The sequence below is a fragment of the Temnothorax curvispinosus genome, unplaced genomic scaffold (assembly GCF_003070985.1).
Source record: "Temnothorax curvispinosus isolate PA1 unplaced genomic scaffold, ASM307098v1 QBEX01013679.1, whole genome shotgun sequence".
Lineage (NCBI taxonomy): Eukaryota > Metazoa > Arthropoda > Insecta > Hymenoptera > Formicidae > Temnothorax > Temnothorax curvispinosus.
In genome coordinates this window covers 16,244-41,975 of record NW_020223459.1, presented here as the reverse complement: position 1 = coordinate 41,975, position 25,732 = coordinate 16,244, and the positions used below count along the sequence as shown (strand labels likewise).

At 41.1% G+C, this 25,732-nt stretch overlaps 5 protein-coding genes across 8 annotated transcripts; 3 read left to right on the top strand and 2 right to left on the bottom strand.

Annotated features, from left to right (window-relative positions):
- The first annotated feature begins 196 nt into the window (after positions 1–196).
- On the top strand, positions 197–10,865 carry LOC112463793 (transmembrane protein 131). Of its 2 annotated transcripts, none has more exons than XM_025030369.1 (23): positions 197–396; positions 1,394–1,458; positions 1,866–1,894; positions 2,563–2,646; positions 2,718–2,841; positions 3,007–3,120; positions 3,205–3,327; positions 3,450–3,613; positions 3,695–3,881; positions 3,984–4,092; positions 4,171–4,430; positions 4,549–4,965; positions 5,058–5,246; positions 5,332–5,560; positions 5,698–6,079; positions 6,175–6,390; positions 6,474–6,613; positions 6,834–8,137; positions 8,410–8,734; positions 9,020–9,462; positions 9,552–9,753; positions 9,901–10,070; positions 10,151–10,865. In XM_025030369.1, exons 1-23 carry the CDS (start codon positions 303–305, stop codon positions 10,238–10,240), a joined length of 5,460 nt encoding a protein of 1,819 aa, XP_024886137.1. In that variant the 5' UTR covers positions 197–302; the 3' UTR covers positions 10,241–10,865. The 2 variants fall into 2 exon arrangements, with proteins under 2 accessions (XP_024886137.1, XP_024886136.1); XM_025030368.1 differs by having other exon boundaries at positions 9,549–9,753.
- On the bottom strand, positions 10,621–12,375 carry LOC112463796. The gene is made up of 2 exons (XM_025030375.1): positions 11,660–12,375; positions 10,621–11,519 (listed from the first exon to the last, which is right to left on the bottom strand). Exons 1-2 carry the CDS (start codon positions 12,350–12,352, stop codon positions 11,436–11,438), a joined length of 777 nt encoding a protein of 258 aa, XP_024886143.1. The 5' UTR covers positions 12,353–12,375; the 3' UTR covers positions 10,621–11,435.
- Positions 12,376–12,984: 609 nt separating this feature from the next.
- Positions 12,985–14,802, bottom strand: LOC112463795 (THO complex subunit 3). 3 transcript variants are annotated; one of them, XM_025030374.1, is made up of 3 exons: positions 14,414–14,506; positions 14,054–14,137; positions 12,985–13,789 (listed from the first exon to the last, which is right to left on the bottom strand). In XM_025030374.1, exons 2-3 carry the CDS (start codon positions 14,054–14,056, stop codon positions 13,007–13,009), a joined length of 786 nt encoding a protein of 261 aa, XP_024886142.1. In that variant the 5' UTR covers positions 14,057–14,137; positions 14,414–14,506; the 3' UTR covers positions 12,985–13,006. The 3 variants fall into 3 exon arrangements, with proteins under 3 accessions (XP_024886142.1, XP_024886141.1, XP_024886140.1); XM_025030373.1 differs by having other exon boundaries at positions 14,054–14,160; positions 14,414–14,502; XM_025030372.1 differs by lacking the exon at positions 14,054–14,137 and having other exon boundaries at positions 14,414–14,802.
- Positions 14,803–14,983: 181 nt separating this feature from the next.
- Positions 14,984–16,976, top strand: LOC112463794 (probable 26S proteasome non-ATPase regulatory subunit 3). The gene has a single exon (XM_025030370.1). The coding sequence runs from the start codon at positions 15,169–15,171 to the stop codon at positions 16,684–16,686; it is 1,518 nt and encodes a 505-aa protein (XP_024886138.1). The 5' UTR covers positions 14,984–15,168; the 3' UTR covers positions 16,687–16,976.
- A 405-nt stretch (positions 16,977–17,381) lies between these two features.
- LOC112463791 (lisH domain and HEAT repeat-containing protein KIAA1468 homolog) lies at positions 17,382–24,329 on the top strand. Its single transcript, XM_025030365.1, has 16 exons — positions 17,382–17,618; positions 17,740–17,940; positions 18,261–18,419; positions 18,502–18,854; positions 18,942–19,055; positions 19,196–19,440; positions 19,669–19,979; positions 20,169–20,455; positions 20,577–20,904; positions 21,355–21,508; positions 21,723–21,846; positions 22,044–22,314; positions 22,617–22,752; positions 23,053–23,252; positions 23,432–23,693; positions 23,957–24,329. Exons 1-16 carry the CDS (start codon positions 17,567–17,569, stop codon positions 24,102–24,104), a joined length of 3,345 nt encoding a protein of 1,114 aa, XP_024886133.1. The 5' UTR covers positions 17,382–17,566; the 3' UTR covers positions 24,105–24,329.
- Positions 24,330–25,732: the final 1,403 nt, after the last annotated feature.

Genomic DNA, 25,732 nt, shown 5'->3' with positions numbered 1-25,732 from the left:
TCAATAACTTTGCGTTACCGACATTAGCACGGAACGCAACCTAAATCGTGCACGTATGTGTTACCCCGTGGCCCAAACGTGGACGGTGGCTACGTAGTTCATGTGCACGTTTTACGTCGATCCCAGAGGGCGTATCGCGTTCGTGGATCACCTAAAACCAGGCCGTGTCGTCTCTCATTCTTCTCTCTGACCGGAGTATGGCCGAAGGCGGACTCTCATGTCCGCCAAAGACAAAATAGCGTGCAACGGCAGCAGAAGCGGACGCGACAGCAGTGCGCCGGCAACGGTCGCGGCGTTATATTATGCCCGTGTCAAAGGTGTTCTATTGTCTGTTCCTGTTGACGCTACTGGACGCGACGTCGCAGATCCGGCCGTCGCTGCACGGCCACAACAATGGTGAGTTTCTCTCTCTGTATGTGTGTGTGTCTCTCTCTCTCTCTCTTTCTTTCTCGCACGCTCGCTCGCTGTCTCTCTGTCTCTCTCCCCCTCACTCCGTTTCTTCCCCGCATGACTTATTTCGATGCAGCCGATTTGCATCCAACAATAACAATCGGCCGCGTTGCGCGCGCGCGCGCACGCACGCACGCGAGCGCGGGACCCACGGTGAGGAGCGCGATAAGGCCCACCACCACGTCCACCGGTGCCTAAAGCTTTCAGCGATACCCCCCGCGCGTGATACCGTCGCCGATATACCCGTCGCGCGACGACGAAGGTCACGCGCCGCGAGCCGCGAGCTTCGCGCCGTCACGCGCGATCCGCGTCCCGACGCGGCGGCGAGACGCTTTGCTTCGTTTCTCTCCCTTTTCCTCTCACGGTCGATTCCCATCTTTCGAAATTCCCCGAATTTCTCTGAGAAATCCTTACGCGATCGAGGAATGATATAACCTCGGGGCAGCGCTGCTGCTCCGTCAGGACCCGTGTTTACGTTGCGCGCGACGCAACCCGCGTCGCGAAACTTCACCTCCGCCACGGGACAACGTTTGTCGCGATGCCCAGATTAATTTTAAACGAAAAACACGAGCGACGCGCTTGAATGTCACTTGCGGATCATAATTGCGGATTTATATTCGCGATTTTTTGTTTTTCTTCGTATATACCTGCAGTTTTCGTAAATTTCTTATTTCCTTAATTTTACATAATTGTATTAGCGGGGAGTATTAATTAGCAGTTGTCATTATTGTGTGGGTGTCACCTCTTTGCATTTTTTATATAATACCCGTCGCCTCGTCAGCTTTTTATATTTTAATTGTATTTGGAGCTTGAAGCTGTGTGCAAAACTTGAACGTATATTTTTATATTTATATATATATTTAACGTAGCATACGTATTTATATTATTTTTATACATGACGTAACGCGATAATGTTTAAAATATGAATTTCGATATTTTGTAGCCTTTGTTCAGGATGACAACGACGTTCAATATCTTTTGGATAATATGCCAATATCTATGCATAAGGTTAGTAAACTTGCTATATGCAACGTATGTATAATTATTATTTATCAAATGTATCAACTAATATATTTACAAGAAGAATATCTAATGCAAGGATACTTGTATTTTAAGGTAATCGGTACCATAAAGGCTGCATTCGCTTTGAGTGCTTTGGGGCTGAAAGCATCACTCCCTCTTTTTTCAACAGCTTTCTTTTGTAACGAGCAATAAAGATGGACTGACGCTTTCAGCACGAAAGCGCCCAAAGCGAACGCAGAAAATAATTGCATTTATTCGTTTATGAAAAACAGTACAGAAACGAGTTGTAAATCTAACAATTAATTTGTTCCTCGAATAAAATCAGTTATCATTAAAACAGCGTGACATGTACAGCAGAGTTGTTATATTGGAATTTTTGTTTTTATTTGTAGGATTTTGCTAATACAGTACATGGGGCTGGGTAAGCATAATACTCATTAAGATATAACGGTGAGTGGAAGTAGGAAAGGTATTTCGTTATAATCTTTCTTTCTGATACTCGTCTTAGAACTGCGCAGGGTACCCTGCGTCTAGCTATACACATTTTATTTGCGGCCATCGGAGTTATCTTATTGTCATACTTTTTGCTTGATTTATGAATCATAACAAGATTCGCTAAGCTTGGGGTGATTTGCAAAACCGTCAGCAAACCGAAGATAAGATAATTCAAACTTTTTCGTGTCATATGTTCTAAAAAAAGGCAAATAAAGGAGAATGTATTTGGATACTTGATTCAGATAAACTCTTTGTCAATATATACATTATGTAAACATCACTTATATTACTCGAGTAAACATTAAATGTATACTTTAGAGAAATTATTATGTAATACTTTGTCTTGTGCTTTTAATTGAGGGATCGATGCGTTAAAACAGGTGCATTATTCGAAATCATCCGCTGGACAATTATTTCATCATGTCATTCTAACGAGAAAAGCTGGGAAATATTGCTTTATTAACAGCGTACCAAACCAATTCACTTAAAACTAATTTTTCTTATACCTTTCCTATTTTCAATTTCCACTATTGGAACTGCCGCGCATCCAGGATGTACTGATTAATTGTTAAACCGCATCGTCATGTTTTTAAGGGATGCTGCATCGGACGAAGATAAAATGGAAGATTCGTTCTCTCACATTTCTTTCGAGCCAAGTATCTTGGACTTCAAAGAAAGGTATCGTTTAACGTAATCTCGATTCGGTGGTGATCATAGAAGTTAAATTATAACACAGTGTAATCTTTCAGACAACTTGGTATTCCTCACCAAGAAACTGTGATCATGTTTAACAAAGATCATAATAAAACTATACATCTTTCATCGATATCGGGAAATACACGTCATTTCCATTCATCGTTTTTTCAAAACAAAGTAAGTTTATCGAGTGGTATGACAGTAATCGAAACAAGAAGTAGATTAATTTAAAGATATAGATATGTCTAACGTTAATTTATGATCCTTAAATGTCTAATTTACTCATACATATCTTAAAAATTGTGGATAATTATTTAATATTAATATCTCTTTTTGTACCAGGTAATTCCACCACTGGGCAACACAACATTTAATGTCGTGTTTCTTGGTCGAGACGAAGGTGACATTGATACACACCTTTTTATACATACTTCAGATGGGACACTAAAGTATCAGGTAATAAAGAATTTATCACAGTTATAATATTAATACTGAATAATATACCTATACCTGCAATAAAGTATTTTTTAATCTGTGCAGGTCAAAGGAATAAGTGTCAGTAGTCCTTATAGACTCAGACCTGTAGTTGATGTCAAGTTACCATTAAATGCATCTTTTACACCTCTTATATATATGCACAATCCACATCCAGAAGCTTTACAAGTATGTAAATGTTAATAGATAATACTATCTATAAAAAGAATTATTTATATGCATGTATGGATTATGTAAGTATCGGTCAATTATGTAATTAATTTTTTTCTATTTGTATTGCATAAACAAAGGTGATGGAAGTATATAGTAGTGGCGGAGAATTTCAATTGGAATTACCATCGGGCGAGCCAGAAGGCTCTCGTGAATTATGGGAAATTTTACCTTATCAAACGAAGCCTATCATCAGACTAACTTTTAATGCTTACGCAGAAAAGAATCATACAGCATATGTTAGGTGGGTATATGAAATATAGAGTAGGCTGTATTCTTAAAATATTAGGCATATTTTAGTATATACAATTGGGTTATGTTGCAGATTTAAAGTGAATAACACTGCTGAGATCCTTGTGGTAGCGGTCGAAGTAGAAGTCAAAAGTGGAGCTGGTCTTCATTGGGGTGGAAGTTCTGGAATAATTAATTTAGGTATGGGTGGCTCGTTGCAGCCGCCTATTCGCCACCCTATTGCTTTAAAAAATTCCGCGAAAAAAGCAATTAAAATTGTGGTAAGTTGTGCAAGAATTGTTCAAATCTTTTCGAGTCGTTTTAGAAGAGAAAGTTAATATCTATCAATTTCAAGATATTACTAAACAAAATATTTCTCGTAGAATATTATAAATACACCTGTATCGAAAGCATTAAAACTGCATTTTGAGCCAGCAATAATTCCAGGAGAGACAGATATACCAATCGCCATTGGAATGCTGGTTTACGATTGTAAGATAACGCATTACCTACTATAAAAAGATGTTTTGCGCTACTATATGCAGAATACTTCCATATTAATGTTCTTAGGGAAAACCGGTTTGGATTTGCAACACTTCAAAGGCAAATTAATAATAAAAGCAATAGGTCCAGGTGGTTCTAGTCAGAAATTAGCAATTCCCTGGGTAGCCCAAGTGTTGCAGGGTGGATTAGAAGTAAACACATCGATTACTCATTATTGTTCTCCGCAATCCAATCAAGCCCGGAATTTTAGCGTGGTGAATAAATTTAAATTACCATTAGCTATTACGAATGTCACGATGTGTTCGAACGCGAAATCGCTTTTTACGGTAAGAATCGTTATTTTTCTTTAACGGACACCCAACGTAACTTTTTTTTTCTTTTTATTTCTTAATTATTTCTCGATTACTCTTTAAAATAAAAAAAAAATTTGATGTATATTTCCAGATAAAAGATTTTATTCCTAGAGTAATAAAACCTGAACAGAAGGTCAATATATTTTCTTTACAACTTGCCAAAGAAAGGAAAGGTGATAACGTGAAGATGGAGTCGTCGATATTGATACATTCAAACGTATCGGTGACCGAAGTTCCGGTGTTGAGTTATGACGGGAAACTGAAAAAAGTTATGCCGGGCGAGAAGGAAGACGATATGGGAACAATGAATTTTGGTACTGTGGGGAGCGGTACCGAGAACGAGGCAATTTTTGCGCTAGAGAATCAGAACCCCGTCAATGTGGAGCTACACAGCTGGGGTGTGAATATGCCTGGTGCAGTTTTAGAATTGATGGGATGTCAAAATGGACCCGCGGATTTGCTGGATAAGGAATTTCGAAATATAACCGTGTGCAGCCATTCTGGAAATGTGAGTATTGCACGATAAATTTGCATTTTATACGTTACACATGTAATGCTATAGATTAACCTATAAATACATGTGTATAATTTTTATTTCAGCAATACATAAAACCGGAGTTTCTGGCAATCTTTAAGATTAAAGTGAAGACTCCAATGGTTGAGGAGGACACGATTGTTGGCGATGTTTTCGTGCGAACGACCTACGAGCGATTTACTTTGCCGGTGTACATGCGGGTTGCGCACGGCAAGATTTCCTTGAAGAAGCTTATTTTTACTGATTGCTTCCCTGTGAGTGGTAATCCATCTTTCCAGAACCAGTACTCCTCAACGTGACGCACATTCGTGTAACTTTATGTGATCTCTCAACCAACAGGGATCGATCTGTGTGCAACAAGTGAAGGTGCATTCTACGTTCTCGAGACCGATGGAGGTGACGCATATCGCACCCATAAACAAGGACGACAGAATAAAGTACATCCCGTTGGAGGAAGCTACGATGCCGGTCATATCCAAGGGCGAGAATAATGTCGGCTCAATACAAATCGATCCCTCGGTGACCTGCAAGCAGCAGTGTTATTTAGGTTTATCACTGGATACCAACAGTAAGTGATACATTGTTCATTTGTACTTCGCTATTCGTAAACTTGGAATACATTTCGCATTTTCACTTTTATGATTATACAATTGTTACATTAGTTACATCAGTTCAGTCGCGTGTAACTACATTTCACTTTTACAGCTGGTAGTCAGTGGTTGAACACGATGAGCCTTCCCTCGCATACGCGCGACTCCGATTTGAATTTTTTGAACACGCGACACGTGCGCTTCATCAACTCCACCGCGGATGGTTCGTGGGAAAACATCACGATGCGCTTGGACACGACCGAAGTGCGCAGTCACAAATTTTATGTGAACATCAAACCGTACTGGCCGAGCCTGTTGGCCGGCTCCAGTAGCATAAGGAACAAGAGTGTCCTGATGTTCCCATTGACTCAAGTCGGAAACACGTCGTACAGAGCGATCAAGTTGCACAATCCGAGTGCGAGCCCGCTGATAATTCAGCTGGTTATGGATTGGAACTATCCTCAAGGAGCGCGTCTTTATCACTCTTTGCCAATGAAGTACGTAATCGATTATTATCTGGTTGACAATCGTTTTGCAAGTCATTTTTATTCAGGCCAAAAATTAATAATAAAAAAAAATTGATATTGCACAGATTTAAGCCTGTTTATGCGGAATTTTCGTCCACTATCCCGGAGGAGTTCAAACTAGAAGAGAATGCGGATGAGCGAGAATTGTTTGAGAAACAATGGGGTGTAACGATAGCGCCTCAATCGCTTCCTTTATATTTAAACCCTTCGGAAACGCGAACAATTCGCGTGGCATACACACCCTTTTCCACTTCGGCGTCGTCTGGTTTTTTATATATTAGGTAAGTTGAGACTGCGAGAGAGAGAAAAAAAGAAGAATGTGCAGGTGCCCTATTTATTGACGCACATTTTACTGGCTTTCCAGAAATAATATGACTATTTTAGAAGTCTTGCGTATGAGCGGCCGAGGCGCGAGCGCACAATTTAGATTCGGTCATCGCAAGCCGGGATCGATTACGCCTCTGTTATTCGAACTAACGGATAAGCATCTTAAAGATTGTGAACGTATGTACGTTTTCTCAATCTTTGTCTCATAATCTCGAAAGAAAAGATACAACATCTTCTTAACGTGTTTAATTTACTGTCTTGTTGTTACACTCGTAAGGCATATTTTAAATCAACACTCTTTTTGCACCGTGCATATTTCTCGACGGTTCTAATTTCGCCTTAATCGTCGCAATCGAGAGGAGGAGATTTTTCTTATAATAACGCTTTTCTTCCCCAGGAGATCGCAACAAGCTCGTTACGACTCTCACCGTAAAGCGATCTTTCACGGCTAGAAATACGGGGGAGCTGCCGATCGAGATTTACGGCTTCTACATCAACGACTGGCATTGCGAGGGTTACGGCTTCAAGGTGCTCGATTGCACGCCTTTCAAATTGAGTCCGAACGCTACCAAGAGAATCGAGATAGCGTTCACCCCGGACTTCACGTTGTCGCGCGTGGAACGGAAGCTGCTGGTGATGACGAGCATGGGACCGGATGCCGGCGAAAACGTTGAGAACGGCGTGGTGATACTTAATCTGCTGGCAACTTTGCCGGCGCACTCGTTAAATTTATGCGCGTCGGTGCTTGCCAGACCGTCGTGGGAAGGCGCGGTGCAGAAGGCCGCTATCATCCTCTCATCGGTACTGATGTTGTGCGTCGCCGTGGTCTCGTTCCTCGAAGCGGACCGAATACTACGGGAAGGCCTGGCCAATTACTCGAAGGAGAATCCGGTGCAACCGCCTCTGGATCTACGGCTGCTGTCGCATATCTCGACGCACAACACGACGCAAGGAGGTAATAGTGGCAGCAGCGGTTGTATCGTTAACAAAAACGAGAAAATCCCGACGACAAGCGACGAGAAAAGCAAGACGAAGAAAGACGAAGCGTTCGCGGACTGGTCGTTAATGAACGTGAAAAAGTGCAAGGACAAGGACGCGCAGAAGGGATTGAAAATCCCGGACTGGTCCGCCGAGGAAGAACGTAAATTTAAATTGGATATCGAGTCCAAAGATTTGCTGTCCTTCAAACGAAGCGAGGAATCGTCTAATGTTATTAATAATCTTAACGTCGCGAACATGACAAGTACGTATGCGTCGAAGAAAAAGAATAATAAGAAACAAAACAACGTTCAAGAGGCCCAGTCGGACAATTGTATGACGAACGATGCACTCACGGACATTCAATTGATTCAAGAGAAGAAGTATAATGTCAACGCAATTACAAAGTCAAGTCCGACGTCGAACAGAAAAGGAAAGACGCAGTCAACGACGCAGTCGAGTGTCAAAGAGGAGTCAAAGTTGAATGACCACGAGGTTCAAATGGACACGACGATAATGAATAACAATCGGGTTAACAAGTCTGACAACAAGCGCAATAAACAGACAAACAGCAGTGGAAACAACAATAGTAACCATAATAATCACGTTTCATTGAAAAAGCTCGAACAGGCGAGCACTCAAAAGACCGTTCATCTTTCGGAAGAAGAGACGTCGTCCACGACAACGGAGAGTTCGACTCACGATGAAACGACATTGTGTAAAGTAAGTCCCATTTACGTAAACTCATTGAAAGACATACAAGTAATTTTAATTCCACGATTATACTTTATATTTTTCAAAGATCCAATATTAGTGTTAATTGTAAAAATGATTTAATGCTGAAAATTAGATAGGTTTTTGCAAAAAGATTATTGTTAAATAATAATGGAACTCTTGTCCCAGAATTAATATATCGATTGTTAATCGGTTACGTGAATAGATATAGGCTCCCGAGATATCTATAAAAAGATTTTTCTTTCGTAATTTATTCTCAGAGTTCTGATCATCTGTGTGGGAAACAAGAGAAGCTACAAAGGAAGCCGATATCTAAGAAGAGCAAACCTCAGTCTATTCCTCCTGTGCCATGCATAGATTATAAGGATAACTACGAAGGCGACTGTGATGACGATGAGTACGATAAGGAGAAGCAGAATAATCCAAATAGATGGAAGACGAACACTACTAGGTCCACCACAAAGCATCATATTCATAACTCACATACCGTCGAGTCATCCTTCAAGTCACGTCAAAATAAGAATCCGCCACGAAAGGAGAAAACGGTGCAGAAACGTCGTGTAACTGACAAAACACATGTTAAATGTATGTACTCATATACGATATTGAAATGAATTAGCGCGGAATAGCTACAAACCTGTTTTCTTGAATTTTTGAATTTTAAATCGGTAATAGCATGTAAAAAATTTTATTTTAAATTAAACCTATTAATCTGTTAAATGAATCGCGTAAAATGTTTCCCTTTTTTCTTTAACTTATTAATTTTGGTTAAATTTATTATAATAGCACTTAATAATGTACATATAAAAGTACTAGAAGTATTTCCTGCACATATATAAAAATAGCAATTTTTATTCGTTATTGTTGCAGCTCCTCCTGTGAACGGAAACATAAGTCAAAAAGAGGATGTAACGCGCAGCATAGGAGTAATGCCCACTCCTTTGCCACCACCACCACCTTCCTGCTGGGGCGAGAACAGAGCTAAGTTCAGCGATGTAGTGGCGCGAAGTCCGGAGATCGTCTCACCGTTCTCCAATTTAAATCACATGAATCACAAGAGTCAAACGAGTACGTCAAATCTGTTCACGGTATCTGTATTCAATACCGATGTCAAAGATGTTCAATGCGCTAAGCCACAATCGTCACAAGAGTCGCCGCAAACACCAAAGGAATACAATTTGATGTCGAATCCAGCCCCTCTCTGTAATACAACTGTGAACAAAAATAAATCACTCGAGCCAGAGCCTTTAATTTTGCAGCCGGAATCGCAACATTCGAACAGCTACTTCATCAATACCTTCACAGAGCATCCAGTAAGTCACTGTTCGAATTAACTTAATCTTTAAATTGTCATGTAATTCTCAATTAATTAAATTAAAATTCTCAATTTAATTATCAGCAGTTTGAACGCGAGCTGGTGCCATACGACGATCTTCCAGAGACCGACGAGCCTTTAGTAGAATTGGAGACCCCCGAAGAAGACACGCGGTGCCAATTGTGGGAAGACACTAGTCCAATAATAAATTTATTGTCAGAGAGTACGAACGGATTTCAGTTGGAGTCGCCGAAAACCCCGGAGAAACCTGTTTTGTCGGACTTAAAAGGTATATTAGCCCAGCTACTTAGAAAAGGATATCGAAACTGTTCTTATTTTAAATTATATAAATTTAAGTGTAATCAGAATTAGTTTCAGAATAGAAGTTTTTTTTAATTGAAAAAACTTAACACGATTTTAATATGTATACTTACAGATAATTGGACAGTTGATACAAACTGGGAACCATTGCACACCAGGGCAGCGGTCGGAGAGGAACGTGGCGTATGGGGAATCAACACAGGGGGTGTATGGGCTGCGGCACCTTGGGGTGCGGCCGCACCTCCCATGATATCGCAAACGTTACAGTCCGAGACGGATACGCAAGTACGTGACCGACGAATGTAAAAAGAACTCTGATCTTTATACCGTTAAGCCCGTAATTTAATCTTCAATTGTTATTCCAGGAAAGATCGGGATTCGATCCGTTTCGTTCGCTCAGCACAATATGGACGCCATCGTCGACGGAATCGTGGAGAACGAAACGCGAGGATTAATGACTTGGAACTTCGAAGAGGTTTTATCTTGTGATATCTTGTTTCATGATTTTTTGGCGAAAGTTGAGAAAAAGATAACCAATGGTCTTAATGACGGTAAAATAATAGTCGCGATAACAGATTTGAGAAGTCGAAAATTGTTGTTTTGTTGCTACTGCGCTGAGCGTACTTTGTGATATAATTGTTACTATTACGTTGTACGATAGTAACGCAGGTGAATAGTCTCTCAAACGAATTATTTTCGTACAGTCTCTTAAACCAAAATCTAGATGTTACTTCTTACTTTCTATTTCGTTATTTAAAGAAATTGATATTCTTAAATTATTTGCAAAGATACTTCGATGCAGGATAATCGAATATTTTCTTTTTTTGTTTGTTCGTTTGTTTTTTCTTTTGTTTTGGTTTGCTAAAAAAAGAGTGAACATGACCGATCAATTACAGTGAAATGAAATAGAAATATAGTACATGTGGAATTACAAAATCGAATATAAAAAGTGAAAAAGGAAATACAGTTTCATATTGTAATCACAGCACATATTAATTTAAAGGAACAATGTGTTATACATTGATTATACGGAAATTTATAATTTGCTCCTTGACACAAAATACACTCCTTTATAGTTTATCTTCTCTCATGATATCGCCCGTGTATGTATGTACAAGGAAAAAAAGAAAGAAGGAAAAGAGAACTATCACAATATTTGAGAGTTCCCGATTTTGATATTAACCATGAGTGATAATTAAGTTATTTGAGATGAGTGAGAACTGTGATTTTTTATAGTCTTGACTTGTAGAGGATATATCTTCAAGCAAATTTTCAAGAGACGTGTTTACAAGATTTGCGCCGTATACACAAAATACGAAGTGAAAGAAATGTGTACCTATTCTTCAAGACTGGTAATCGTTGTGTTTTAATAAAGAAGTCACAAAAAAAGAGCACAGTAATGTTTTATATTCGAAAAGATAAGGAACTTTTCTTCATAGATTATCGGAGTTAAAGTCCACGCCGCGAGTTCTTTCAGAATCTCACTGATATTTATATACGTATTACTAGAAAAACGATAAAGCACAACTCCATGATTTATATTACCCATTACTTCCCTACAAATATCAGTTTATTGAATCTTAGTTGGCTGATTATTGACACCATTTTCTAATGGGAAATGACAAAATCCTTTTCAATGTTATAAAAACTTTACAAAAATGTCAATCTGCAACCCATTCTCGATGTATTCGCGAAAACGCACGACTTCGCCTGTTGTATCCTTCGTTGGAGCAGCTGCAAATGAAGTTTTTCGCGTTATACGCTTCGCAATTTTATTTAATTTACTTACAAAAGTAGAAAAAAAGAGATGTACGAAAAAATATATATACACATCTATCTTTTAATATGTTTCTGCGATATCGAAAATTATATACCACATTATCATTTTCTATCTTCTTTTGCAACTTCTTCCTGTTTATCGCGGAACTGCTGGCCCTAGGCTGAACGTTATCCTCGCCGAGAATCTTGTGCCGGGGTTTCTGTTGCGCCATGATCTTCCTCAGCAGCAACTCGTTCTCCCACCCGATCTTGCGCATCTCCTCGTCGGTGAAGCTCATGTTCCATCGTCTGCACCTCCTCGATCTGGCAAACCTGTCCCTGTCCGCCGTGGCAGCGCGAGACGGTTCGTTACTGAGCGAGCAAGATTCATCCTGATCGTCGGTCCACCTCGACTCGCTGACCCCGATGTCCTGTTCCTCCAAACTCTGGCTGAGCTGAAGATCAGTGACGCGGATCAGAGAAGAAGAGTTCAGCGATCTTGACGTGACATTCGTGACGTCGGATTCGTCGCAGGACTCGTCGGAGCAGAAGGACTCGCCTGTGTACACGGATTCGTCGTCCGACGTCTCCTTAATCTTCCGTACAACCTTATCGCCTTCTTCATCCGTAGCGGAAGGACTTGGCTCGCTTGGCCGCTCTAAAGCCGTCGTTTCTTCGGTCTCGCTCTCCTCCTCGTCGATCTCGTGAATATTACGGGTGTCATTGAAGCTGCCTCTCGTCTCTCGCGCATCTTCGTCGGGAACGTACCGGCATTCGCAGACGGTGTTTGTTTCATCCCGATTCGCCATAGCGATACGAATATCATCGGAGAAGGCAGGGCGAGACCCCAACGAGGAACACGAAGTTCCCGCTGATGACCGTACGGATAAAACAAAACGTGACTCACATGGTCTCGGGTAAACCTGAGCCAAACACGGTAACCATGCCGACCGAACGGTCAACAACAAAGTTCACGCTTGATTACTTGATAATATACTCTATCTTGATCAATAAATCGATACCGAGTGTGATCGGTAATATAAAGTATACGATAAGGTTCAACAGAAACATGTAGCCTATTTTTATATTAAATATTTTCTGAATTTTAGTAATTATCCGATAAATCAAAGTATTTCTAGACTCGTTTATCACACACACACACACGTATCTCATTAAATTAATTACATCATTACATCTTATCGAGCGTCAGATTTCTAATATTCGCGTTTATACAAACATTTTCCATTTTTTATATTCGTATTTATAATCGTTCTCAATTTTTGGAACACAGTCCAGTTTTTATGTAGCTCATCGTGATCTCAATTACGAGATAATGTGTTTGTGGAGTATTTCTCAAGTTTATTTATATTCTTTTTTTTTATATTTATAAAATATAAAACAAGACGACATTTCGCGCGCGCGAGAACAGTGCGAACCCAGAACAAAAAGGTACAAAAAGTCATTCAATCATTCGCGAAACCGTATACCTTTAAGCTACCGGCATCGCGTTTCCGGTCGTACGAGTCCTTATCGTCACACGCGTAAGCTAAGAGATACTGTTTCGGGTGCCACGCGACAGTGAATGTCGCTGCCTCTACCGGGACATCGGCGATCTTCTCGCCGGTCTGCACCTCACCGATGTCTATGACCAAGTCCTCGGAGGCCGCTGCTAGGAGCTGCCCGTCATACGAGAAGGAGATGGTCCTGACCGGCCACTCCAGTCGCGAGAATGTCCTCAGGCAACACAACTCGTCGGCGTCCCACAGGGAGACCAGCGCGTCCGCGGATCCGATAGCGAAATACTGGCCGGTCGGGTCAAACTCGATGCAGATGCACGTGCCGGGATGCGCCTTGATCACGTGCAACAGCTCCAGCTCCGGATAGCTGAGTATGTGCACGCAGCCCTGGCCGTTGGTCAGGTAAAACGTGTCCGAGTCCTTGTTCCACGAGATCTCGTTCACCTCGAAGTTGAACTGCTCCTCCGCGCGTATTTTCATCACCCGGGCGTCGATGAACGTCACCAGGTCTTCCTTGTTTCCCACGGCAATCGTGTTACCGTCCGGCGACCACGATATGTTGATGTTCTCCCCTCTGGTGCTGATGTTCGCCGTGCATTTCTGCGTCCTCGTATCCCAGATGCGTACCGTCTTGTCGCCACTCGCCGTGGATAATAATTCTGGAGAGAAGGCGTGCCAGCACAACTGGTCCACGCTGCCGCCGTGTCCTCTAAAAGTCGTCTCCTGCTTCTAAATAAAAAAAAGGACTTATGTTGAGGACCGTGTAATTAAATCTGTGATTAGAACTGCGTTAATATTAAAACAATTTAATAACAGATGGAGGTTGATGCAAGGCATTTCGAATATTTAACAAATTGTTCTCTAAATTGTAAATTTTTAGTATTTAAAACTGCCAAATGCAATTTTTTGAAAGGCATTCAAATTCGAATGGACACATTTATGAAGAAAATTAAAAAACATTCGAAACAATATATCATTTGATTCTTTACTTGCCATTGTAAGATTTTTCTGAAAGGATAACTACCCCAAGAAAAGGGAAAGCAATACAGTTGAATTTATCATAATCACATGCCTCTCCTAAGAAGAAAATTTCATCTTTTCTACAAACCAAGAAAAATTATTTAAAAAAAAGGAAGCAGCTGGTGATGTCCGAATAAACATCCTGAGGCCGGTTACCGTATATTAGTATTCACACATACAGTTCTCTACTGTAATTATAAATTTTACGAAGAAATAAACAATTGCAGAAAAACGATTAAAGTATCACCGTTAAATTTTGCGAAGGAGACTCTGGGTCTTAAAGTGAGACGCCGTGCGGGGATTCGTTACAGGTTGCAGGTTATGTTTACTAACCAAGCGATCCGGGCATAGCGAGAATATGCAAACGGACTTGTCGAAGGAGCCCGAGGCCAGGTATTTGCCGTCGCAGCTCCATCCCACGCTGTGCACCTTCGCCGAGTGGCTCTGCTGCTCCCGGATTTTGTTGTGCGACTTAAAATAGTTAATTAGCTCTTCCACACGCGAAGAGGCCATCGTCACCTGCCGAATACTTTACTTGCCTAATCGCCGGGCACCCTAACCTAACTCGCCGCGGTTATCGGAGTACTCCAGACAGTCGAGACAATTCAGACGCAGTGCAGGTAGATCGTGGGACGTGGGACATGGGACGCGGGACTCCCTCCATAGCACAAGTAAATTGTTTACATTAACATTAACAAGAGAGAGTAATAGTTAAATATAACGTTGACATTAGGAAAATCTCCGACTAACTATAAAATTTGCCAAATTCAACATTTAAAAAATAATATCGCACTTTTTATCTTTCTACTGCCGCAGCTCTAGTTCGCGTACATTGTCAATGGTCTCCCCCAAAGTTTCTCCTGAGTCCAGCGCACCAATGAGCGCGCGGCCGTCCTAACCTCGAATCGAGCAAACACCGTACGGTGAGTTGCACAAATCAGCACACAAATACGAGGTATTGGATCGGGTGGATGATGAGTATCTGAACGGTCATCCGGAACCCCATCCTTCCGTCCCGAGCACCGTGAACGAGAGAGCTGTCGGCGTAGAGTGCGGGAAGTCAACGATCACCAGCGGACAGCGTGATCATGGGCGTGCCGAGCGGCAGAAACGTCGAGGCGATGGACGTCGACGTGAATCCGGCGGGCGCGACGGACGGCGCGCAGAACGGCGACGGCGACGGGGCGGGTGAGCGCAGGGACACCGATATGCAGACCGTGTGCGACATCCGCGAGCACACGCGGCAGATCGAGAAGGCGGTGCAGAACAAGGAGCCGCGCTTCGTGCTCCGCGCCCTTCGCACCCTGCCCAACACCCGCCGTCGTCTCAACCCGGTCGTCCTGCGCGGCCTCGTCACCGGCTTCTACACCAAGTCCGTCGCCGAGCGCGACGCCCTCCTCGCCTGGGTGGAGGAGCCGATGGACGTGGACGACTGCCAGGCGGTCACCCAGAAGTTCCGCAGCTCCTCGTCGTCCCTGCTCCCCGAGATCGACGGCTACATCCACCTGCTGGTGTTGATCCGGCTGATCGACACCGGCAAGTACAACGAGGCGGTGCAGTGCTCGGAGCAGCTGGTACAGAAGATCGGCGCGCAGAATCGCAGGACCATCGACCTGATCGCCGCCAAGTGCTACTTCTATCACTCGCGCGCGTACGAGCTGACGGATCAGCTCGACAAGATCCGCGGCTTCCTGCACCTACGTCTACGTACCGCGACCCTGCGCAACGACTTCGAGGGCCAGGCGGTGCTGATCAATTGCCTGTTGCGCAACTATCTGCACTACAATCTCTACGACCAGGCGGACAAGCTGGTGCTCAAGTCGACCTTCCCCGAGTCGGCCAGCAACAACGAGTGGGCGCGTTTCCTCTACTATCTCGGCAGGATAAAGGCCGCCAGGCTGGAGTACTCGGCGGCGCACAAGTATCTGGTGCAGGCGATGCGCAAGGCGCCGCAGACCACGGCGGTCGGTTTCAGGCAGACGGTGCAGAAGCTGGCGGTCGCGGTGGAGCTTCTACTCGGCGACATCCCAGAGAGGCAGATATTCCGGCAGGCCGCTCTACGCCGAGCCCTCGCCCCGTACTTCCAGCTGACCCAGGCGGTGCGCCTGGGCAACCTGCAGCGCTTCGGCGAGGTCCTGGAGAACTTTGGACCGCAGTTCCGCGCTGATCACACGTTCACGCTGATCCTACGGTTGCGGCACAACGTCATCAAGACCGCGATCCGCTCGATCGGGCTCTCGTATTCGCGCATATCGCCGACCGACATCGCCCGCAAGCTGGGACTGGACTCCAGCGTGGACGCGGAGTTCATCGTGGCTAAGGCGATCCGCGACGGCGTGATCGAGGCCACCCTGGACCCGGAGAACGGCTATATGCGCAGTAAGGAGACCACGGACATCTACTGCACCAAGGAGCCGCTGCTGGCGTTTCATCAGAGAATCACGTTCTGCCTGGACCTGCACAATCAGAGCGTCAAGGCGATGCGCTACCCGCCTAAGTCCTACGGGAAGGACTTGGAGTCCGCGGAGGAGCGCAGAGAGAGGGAACAGCAGGATCTGGAGCTGGCCAAGGAGATGGCCGAGGAAGACGACGACGGTTTCCCTTGAATCCCACGACGTCCCCCCCGCAGATCTCAGACGAAAGTGCGTGACGTCAATCCTAGAAAATATTAATGCGTGCTTTTCTAACGTTAAATGGATTTCTAGACACATAAGAACGACGAGGACTGATAAAGGCATACGCCGTGACGTTTACGGAAACATTTCTCGAATTTGTAAACGTTAACAATGATAATGACTTACGAGATAAATAACACAAACTGAGTTATGAGTATATGTAATGTGAGATGAAAACAATATTGCAATTTAATAAAGTAACTTCTCGATATTGTTACTTATGTTATTATGTCAGAAATTTTTCTTCGACTAATTTTAACAAATTCTTAATATCGCATAATTGAAAATGTAAGAGCGAGAGTAAAAATATAGAAGCTATTACGTATGTACGTACTACTAGTTTGATATATTTATTTTTTAATATTATAGCACCTATTATTTTTATATTACTTCATGTGCATTATAATAGAAATCATTTAATATATCAATAAAATTTTATAAAAATATATAATTTATATTTCGCCCGAAATAAATATGAAAAAAAGCTGAAAAATTATTTCTAAAATGCCGCTCAAAAATCGCCAGATCAATCGGCTTGAATTTTAATTGGCCGGCTTGATAGGGAATTTCAGGAACCCCAAGAGACCCTCGACGTGTCACGCTGTCACGTAGTCGGCCATCTAACATAACGCAATTCCATACCCCGACCGTCAGATGAGTTGTCATTGTGTTCGCGCTATAAATAATCATTTCCCGTTACATATGTGTTGTGTTTAAAATTGAGGCAAGCGTATACGCAAGACCGACCAATATCGTCTCACGTGGTGTGGAAATGTCATTCCTTAGGAATACCTGAGCGCGTTTTGGCATCATGGCGAGCGTCGTCGGGGAAATGAAGGAGTCTCTGTCCGCGAACAACAAAGGTAACCTTCCGTCCCGGCCGTTTCTCGGCGTGCCGATCACCACGACGGACTGCCGATTGTGAAGCTAATTGCAAGAAGCAATCGACAATCGGGTTTCTTTACGTCCACCCGTTCGTTTCAGGATATGGGGCGTCAAGGACGTCGATATCCTACGAGGAGATGGCCACGAAGCTCCTCAACGAGAAACTGCTCTTAACGGCTCTGGAATTGCACGCCGAATTATGCGAGGCTGGCAAGGAGCTGCCCGTCCTCAGGGAATTTTTCTCAAATCCAAACAATTTCGAGAACTCCAATATCAAGCCGGAGCCGTATACTCCAATGCGTATGTGTCTTTAGTCGTTAACACGAGAGAAGTAATAGATATCTTTATAAAGTCTCTTCACAGATAAAGAAAAAGTTACAGCTAATAGTTAATATAAAATCGATAAATAAAAATCTTATTATATAAATAAAAAATATTGTATCTTATTAATTTTTGCTTAACAATAAACAGATATAATTATAAATGTAATAGTTGATATAAAATCAATGAATAAAAAATCTTACGGTATAAAGTATTATATCTTATTATAATTTTTGCTTAACGATAAACAGATATAACAGAGATTATAAATGAAGCATTACATATAAATGAAACATTAGCCAGATCTTCTAGTCAGGCCACCTTGGACTCGTTGGACATGACTCGATATTCGGAGGACGGAGGTGGCGTCGATGAGAGAGTGGCCATTCTCGAGTTCGAGCTGCGCAAAGCCAGAGAAAATATTTCCTCGCTGCGCGCCAATTTAACCGTAGTGACAGGTAACGTCTTTGCTCGAATGACGAAACATCTTTCGGCTCGCAATGCACTTTTAATTAATGACACGCGATTGAAATTTCATAGAATTGGAAGGTACACTGAAGGCACCGGACAAGAGCTCTGAAAAGAATCCGACTGCCGAATTGCCCATCAAACCGCACGAGCAGCGAGCGCTAAATTTTCTCATCAACGAATATCTACTGACAAGATCGTACAAGCTCACCTCGATCACTTTCAGTGACGAGTGCGAGGAGCAGGATTTCGAGGATTGGCAAGAGGTGGGGCTGAATATTCCCAAACCCACGGAATTATTGCAGATATATCGGGAACACATGAGAGCCAATGGATATGACAAGCCCCCATCTGCGAGCGTTGCCGTGCAAACGGACTTTGTCGTCGAGGATGTTGAGGAGCAGAAGGATGAATCTCGGGAAACGGTTCGTTACTTTAATGTAGCTTCAAAACATTTGAATTCTTGATCGTTAAAAATCCGTGAATTTCTAAGAGCTCTGTATCCTTTACAGGAGGAACAGATTGAAAGGTTACAGCAGCAGATTGCAGTGTTGGAACAGGAGAAAACTGCTCTCCAGGAAGTTATTTTATCAAACAAGGAGAACGTTGTAGAAAATCCGATAAAGGTGAGTTAATTAATTAGCGTTCTCACATGGAAAGTAATCTTGCAGTTGATCTAAACACTTACGCAGACAAATCATATGATTAATATAATGATTATAGAGCATTATACATATATTGCAAAGAATTACTGTTTTATTTATAGTCAGGTAGCTGCGGAACTATCCGTACCATCAATTCCAATTCTACAACTCCTGACAAGTTTGAACTACTCGAGCCGTTACCAAGAGACATATCGACTACTACTCAGGAACCGGAGGAAGATGATAGTGCTTCCGCGGTAGTTAGCCTGGACGAGACGGATCCAGGAGACAAAGAATGGACCAGGTTGCAGTTACCTAGAATAAATGTTACAGAGAAATCTTCTGTCCTACCAACCGCATCCTCCAGGTTATTTATACTATTATACATATTTTATTTTTAGAATGCGATTTTTTATTCAACCAATCAAAGTTGGATAAACTTGAGAAATAACGTAAAATTAGCACAAACTTTCTTCCAAGTTACAAAGTAACTGAAGTACTTGAAATAATTGTTTAAGGATATGTGAAGATCTTATTATAATAAAGATTTTTGAGAATCTAAGATGCCTTAATTGTGCATTTGTAAACATTACAGAGATTTGCCGGCTAAATTCAAGTCGGAAATAGCGGCGCGCTGCATGGCGAATGTTTCGGGATCATTAATGTCCTCGGTGGAAGAATCGTTGAAGCACGGAATCACCCGGGATACATTAGTTGATATTTTAGCGTATACTCTGCCGCGTGTAGTGCCTAACATTATCCTCAATAGGCGCGAAGAAATCATTCCTCTGATCCTTAGTGCAATCCATCTCCATTCCAATTCTAGCGAGAGGGAGAAGTTGCTGCAGCTTCTGTTCAATTTGAAGAAGAGACCGCAAGAGGACGAACGACAAATGATATTGGCCGGTTAGTAAAAAACAAATGTACAGTTTAATGATTTAGATTAATAGATTTAGATGCAAGATTTGTTCTTTTTGCAAAGGAAAAATTGTGCTTGTTGCTACTTATGTACTGCACATTGCATTTATAATTGAAAAACACATTTTGTTTACCTGTTGAATGTACTAAAGATCGCTTTCTTTTTTTGTGTGTCAGGTTTAGTCGTAATGGCGAAGCTTGCCGAAGAACCGCTTGAAACGGAAGAGATTCTAACGATTTGTTGGGAGCAGAGTCAACACAAGTATCCAGAGAGAAGATTACTAGCTGTTGAATGTTGCTGCGTATTGGCATCCTACACATCAGCTGCCGTTAGAAACTCGCTGATGCTGTCAATGTTGCAGCAGATGTTATTGGAAGACAAGGACCCTGTTGTACGAACTAGTGTAGTGAGAAGCCTCGCGTTACTTATAGCTTTGATGGACGATCCTGATAAATATTTCCAGGTAAATATCTTATTATTTTATATATTTTTTAATATCTTTATGTTATTTCTTTTCTTATCATTTTTATAATTTTATATTTTTGATACGTACACTGATATATGATTATATATATAAATTTCAGTGTGAAGAACTGGTGTTAACGGCACTCCATGACACATCGTCGATGGTCGTTGAAACGGCATCGTCGATATTGTTACCGGTTTTGGCACAATGGGCGTTATCCCTGAGGAGGCTGCATCTAAACCTGTTACCGCGCATAATCTTGAAAGTTAAGAATCAACTAAAGCCGGTGCACTCTCAGACTACGCCGAACAAAGACTACGTCAACGAGGAGAAATTGACGCCGTCGATCAGTATTCTGCAGTGCATCTTACCTTATACGGTCTTGTGTGTCGCCAATGTTGATGCGGTGCGTGCTTGTATCAAGGATGATACGTCGCCAGACTTGTGTGAGTTATTAGAGGAAGTAAATGAGACAAATAGAGGAATGTATATTTGAGTAATTACAAGGTGAAACACACGAATAATTGAATGAAAGAAAAGAAACTACATTTAAATATTTAAAGATTTAGAAGTTTAGAAATTTAAAAAGTTAAAATTACATTAAGTTTGACATAAAAGTTAAAATTAAATTTAATGATTTGGGAATAAAAACGAAAAATTTAGGAAATTTAGGAAAAAATTTAGGATCTCTGTTGATGTGTGAGTAAAATATATTGAAAGTCAAGTATTTAATATTAAAGATTTTAAAATGGTAGAAGTTGAAGTGGTAGAGGATTCCACGATTTAAAAATTTGAAAAATTGTGCTATTCAAAATCTTCTAGTAGATTTTGTATAAAGCTTATAAGCTCGCACAAAAACAAAAGCACAAAAGTTTTCTAGAAACTTTGTGGTGCAGCCGAGGAATTTCTGGCGTTGTGTCACTCCAATATCACCGACCCGAGGATATTCTACGAGGATTCTGTCGACGTCAGTGTTCTTCTCAACACCTTCTTCTCCGAATCTTGGAAGGACGCATCCTGGCCGGAATTAGAGTGGTTTACAAAGAAATTGTGAATATTGTTTTATTATTATAATAATTATATTAAAATAATAACGTATTGTGTATTATTAAAAATTTATTTTTGATATTGTTTAATTAGTTATTGTGAATGTTTCTAAAACAAGTTACAGTTATAAAACAAACTAAAACTTTTAATACGAATCTTTAAAAGTTCGATTGTTTCTATCCCAAAATATTGATTTCAAAATTTTTCTCTCTTGCAGAATAATTGATGTCTTGGATATGGTGAAGTCTGTGGATGCAACTCAGGAAAACGTTTTAAAAACCCTTCTTACGTACATTTATTCCTTGTGTGTGGGCTTTGGGAAACATATCACCCAATCGAGGGTAAATAATTCTGCGTCTAGAAGTATTACTAAAATATTTAATAACTGTAGTGAATCAATTATTGAGTTTTGAGTTAATTTTAAATTCTTGAGATCTTCTTAGGATTAGATAGAAACGTTTTTATTCTTGAACTTCTTTCAAAAATCCCTAGTTTCTTAGAATGTTTAATGAATGCTTATGAATAAATTTTATTTCAGATACAGACAGTATTTTCCACGGAAGTATCAGAACTTGAGAAGCAATTGACGGCACTATCGGCAGACAAGAAAACTATGAATCTTCCGTTGATCCCGAGTTACTTAGTGATTCTGAGTACTCTCGACTCCACGGAGCTCGCAAACTACTTCAAACAATTCCTCGTGATTTTATCGATGAGCGGCACCAGTATATCTTGGTTGCAAATCGCTGCCAGTATTTTATGCGCTCGTGAACAAACGCAAGAATGCGTTCTTGCTAGTTTATGGGAAGGTTCGTATCACGTCTCTTTTTTTCGTATTATTACTATTAATAGTTTGTGGAAGAAATAGTTACTTAGTCATATAATAAATAAAACTATTATAAGAGGTGTGGAAAAATATTTATTTCTCGTTTAAACTACAATTATTTTATGAAAAAGAATTTTTTTCTCCAATTAAAAATATACATATCGAAAGAAACAGCGAATATTTATATTTTTGTAGGATCAATATACATGTTCTTATTATAACGTTCTGCAAAATATTTTAGATTTATATTTATAGTAACAATTTTAAGTTTCTTCTTTTTTACAGGTGTAATGCATCAGAGATCCTCTGTAAGATGCGCAACAGCAACCCTATTCGGTTCCATTATCGCACACATTTCGGATCGACTAGCAAACGCCAAGATCGTACCAGCCATCGTAACACTCGCCAGTGATCCTGAAGTGTGAGAGACCCTTCTCTACTTATGCATGCATGTATCTGAATATCATGAATCCTTAGCGTCACTAGTTTTTCTTTATAAAAAACCGTAATTGCTCCAAATTCCTTAAATGCCCGTATAACTATAAATTCAAGTTATAAATTTCTATCTACCTGCCTGACAATGTAGATTCCAAGACCCCCACAGACGCACGACTCGTATAAAATTATTTATTTTAAAATATATATGATCAGTCAATATTTCGCGCAATGTTGATATCTCTCATTTTACATTATGCAATAATCGAATAAATATCTTTATTAGTGGCGTGCGTTGCGCTGCAATCTCTACCCTAGGCCGCATAATAACGGAGTGCAAGGTGAGGGAAGCACGTGATAAAGCACGTTTAACGTTGGAAACGATCGCGAAAGATCCTCAGGAACTCTCTCCAATTTTGGCAACTTCGTTAGTATCCACGTTCGCGGTCATCGCTCCCACCTGTCCGCAGAATTACATAGAAGACAGTACGTTATCCTGTATAATATACATCCTTTATGTAACTCGAAAGATAAACTCTTGAATACATAAAGGACGGAATATAAACTCTCAATTTCAACTTTGATAAGAAATTGGTTTTTTTATGTTTCTGTGTGCATTATTATTACACATGTATCTCGTCATACTAAATTATTGTTAATTGCAGTAATAGCGACGCACTTATCGACGATTGCCTCATTCGCGCTTCAACAGAGCCGCAAGATCGAATTAGTAAACGTCCTGGTGGAGGCGTATTCTGTGCTGGTTTACTGTCCGTTAAGTAGTCAATGCGTTTCCGGAGTAGTACTGCCGGGACTGAGGCATCTCGAGACGTTGGTAAATCAATGTCTACCTCAGCAAAAAGACGCGGTGCGTTCCTTGCTTAGAGAAGCGGAGTCCAGGCAGGACTTACCAAAACCAATAGATAGGTAATGAATAAAAATAACTATGCATAATTATATCTGATCGTATTTATAATAAATGATGAATTAATAATTATGAAACATACAGATAAAGAAATATAAGAAATTTTATATTTGATTACTAATTGTAATCTACAGTTGCAATAATTCATAGATTTGATAGATTTCTAAATTTCGATTTCTTTGGACCGTTGAATACTTTTCTAGAAACATTATATATCCTGTACGTAAAATGTTTAAACGTTTGTAAAAAGTTATCTTCGCTCCAGGACACTCTCGACGAGCTCCGGGCTGTCCCTGTCGATGGCGACGGTGAATGTCGGCCAAGGTGTCGAGGACATGCGTCAGAGGATGAGCAAGATCTTTCAACAGAAAACCGGATCGCCCGGCATGCCGAGTATTTTCCGCAAGAAGTAAATTCCCCTTTGTCTTATAGCAAGAAATTGTGTGTGAGAAAATCGAGTGTCACGTCGCCGAGAGACTCGCGAGTGCGAGCACAAAAGGTTGTTGTTAGACATAAATGTATAATGTTGTTTCAACGAATGTTAACTTATTTTTTTATCGCGCTAGCTCTGTAAGTGACGTGTAAATTATTTTGTTTAAATATTAACACGATCTGAGGAGTTCAGAGGTGAGGAAATACGAATGTTTTTTCACGTTTCGTAAAAAAAACTCGCGATGTCCATTGTGCCTGCGCCCTCGCAGATTTGGCATTCTTCCCCGCTCTCACTCTTTCCCACGATCCTCCCCAGGTGAAGAAAAGAAAAAGAGTAAATTCAAAACGCCGCGATTAACAGTAATTAATGTTTAATTTCGAAATCTGTCACTTTACATAGTAATAAACAAACGTCATAGATCATATCATATATCATATCATATATATCGCATATCATATATATATATATATATAATACACAAGTGTTTTCCTCGTAGAATAGTTTACAAAATCAGACTTTCTAGGAATACACATCCTGTTGCGTCCTGCTCCTGCTCGGTTCTGTTTCCGTTATTTTTTTTTCCTTTCTTTTTTTATATAATCACAGCTTATCCTGATGCGTCAACGAAACGTTGCTATTGTATTTTCCTTTTACCGTTTGATAATTAATCGACACGATCGTTAGAGAGAGTTTCGCCGCGACGCGCTCGATCCCGATGGACAAATTACGAGATCGAGGTACGTTTCATTATCACTCTCACGCGGTGCAATTATTTTTCCGAAGAACCCTCATTATTATGGCGACACGCCAATTTTCTCGGAATTTTCGAGGATTTCACCTAAAAAAGATCTCCGGGTCTCGGCAAACCCAGGCGGCGACCTGGATCTGAAAGCTCAGTTTTACTAGGACTAAAAACTCGTAATTCAGCGTGGATCTATAAAAATCACATAAATAGCACACAATTAGCCGTAATGCGCTTAAATTAACGGTCAAAGTACTTTCGCAATATCTTACTTAATTTTCTCCTCTCTCTCTCTCGTTGTTTCTTTATTCTAACTCGTTTATTAAGATTCAATCAAGAAACGCTGTTAATTATATACGAGCTATTATTTTTTTCGCACCATCTGTTTGTTTCTCGCGATTAATATCCGTAGCACACATCATTATATCCCCTCGGTCTAATTTACATCAGCCAGCTATACAATTACACCGCGCTTTTTGCCTCCACGTGCACGTATAACAAATATCGGAAAGCAACAAAACGAGACGCGTGTACGTGAGAATATAGAGGAGGAAAAGGATAAACGGAAAAAAAATGAGAACCAAAGAACCCGTGTTAATCCAAGAAAAGGAAATCGAAACGAGGTCGTTTGACAGAGTCGTTAAGAGTCGCTCGCGTGTATGTGTAATGTGTGACAAAGGCGCGCGCGATTACGCTATTTTTTTTTTCTTTTCCTCTCTTCTCTCTTCTTCGTCCTTTACGAATCCGCGTACACGAGAGTCAGCGATGCAAATCGCAATATAGGATCGTGAAACGCACATCGCGACATTACATTACGCACACATACATCAAACGTATGTATAATAATTGATGCCTTAGCCTATCCG

Excerpts from the sequence above, each read along its gene's own strand:
- LOC112463795 (XM_025030372.1), bottom strand. The coding sequence starts at position 14,593 with ATGGCCTCTTCGCGTGTGGAAGAGCTAATTAACTATTTTAAGTCGCAC. Across the intron at positions 13,790-14,413 it reads CGCTATGCCCGGATCGCTTG|AAGCAGGAGACGACTTTTAG; the intron begins GTTAGTAAACAT and ends TTTTTTATTTAG.
- LOC112463791 (XM_025030365.1), top strand. The coding sequence starts at position 17,567 with ATGGCGAGCGTCGTCGGGGAAATGAAGGAGTCTCTGTCCGCGAACAAC. Across the intron at positions 19,056-19,195 it reads TTGTAGAAAATCCGATAAAG|TCAGGTAGCTGCGGAACTAT; the intron begins GTGAGTTAATTA and ends TTTTATTTATAG. Across the intron at positions 23,253-23,431 it reads GCAGAATTACATAGAAGACA|TAATAGCGACGCACTTATCG; the intron begins GTACGTTATCCT and ends TGTTAATTGCAG.
- LOC112463794 (XM_025030370.1), top strand. The coding sequence starts at position 15,169 with ATGGGCGTGCCGAGCGGCAGAAACGTCGAGGCGATGGACGTCGACGTG.
- LOC112463793 (XM_025030368.1), top strand. The coding sequence starts at position 303 with ATGCCCGTGTCAAAGGTGTTCTATTGTCTGTTCCTGTTGACGCTACTG. Across the intron at positions 397-1,393 it reads GCTGCACGGCCACAACAATG|CCTTTGTTCAGGATGACAAC; the intron begins GTGAGTTTCTCT and ends GATATTTTGTAG. Across the intron at positions 2,647-2,717 it reads ATCTTGGACTTCAAAGAAAG|ACAACTTGGTATTCCTCACC; the intron begins GTATCGTTTAAC and ends GTAATCTTTCAG.
- LOC112463796 (XM_025030375.1), bottom strand. The coding sequence starts at position 12,352 with ATGGCGAATCGGGATGAAACAAACACCGTCTGCGAATGCCGGTACGTT. Across the intron at positions 11,520-11,659 it reads AGATAGAAAATGATAATGTG|CTGCTCCAACGAAGGATACA; the intron begins GTATATAATTTT and ends CTTCATTTGCAG.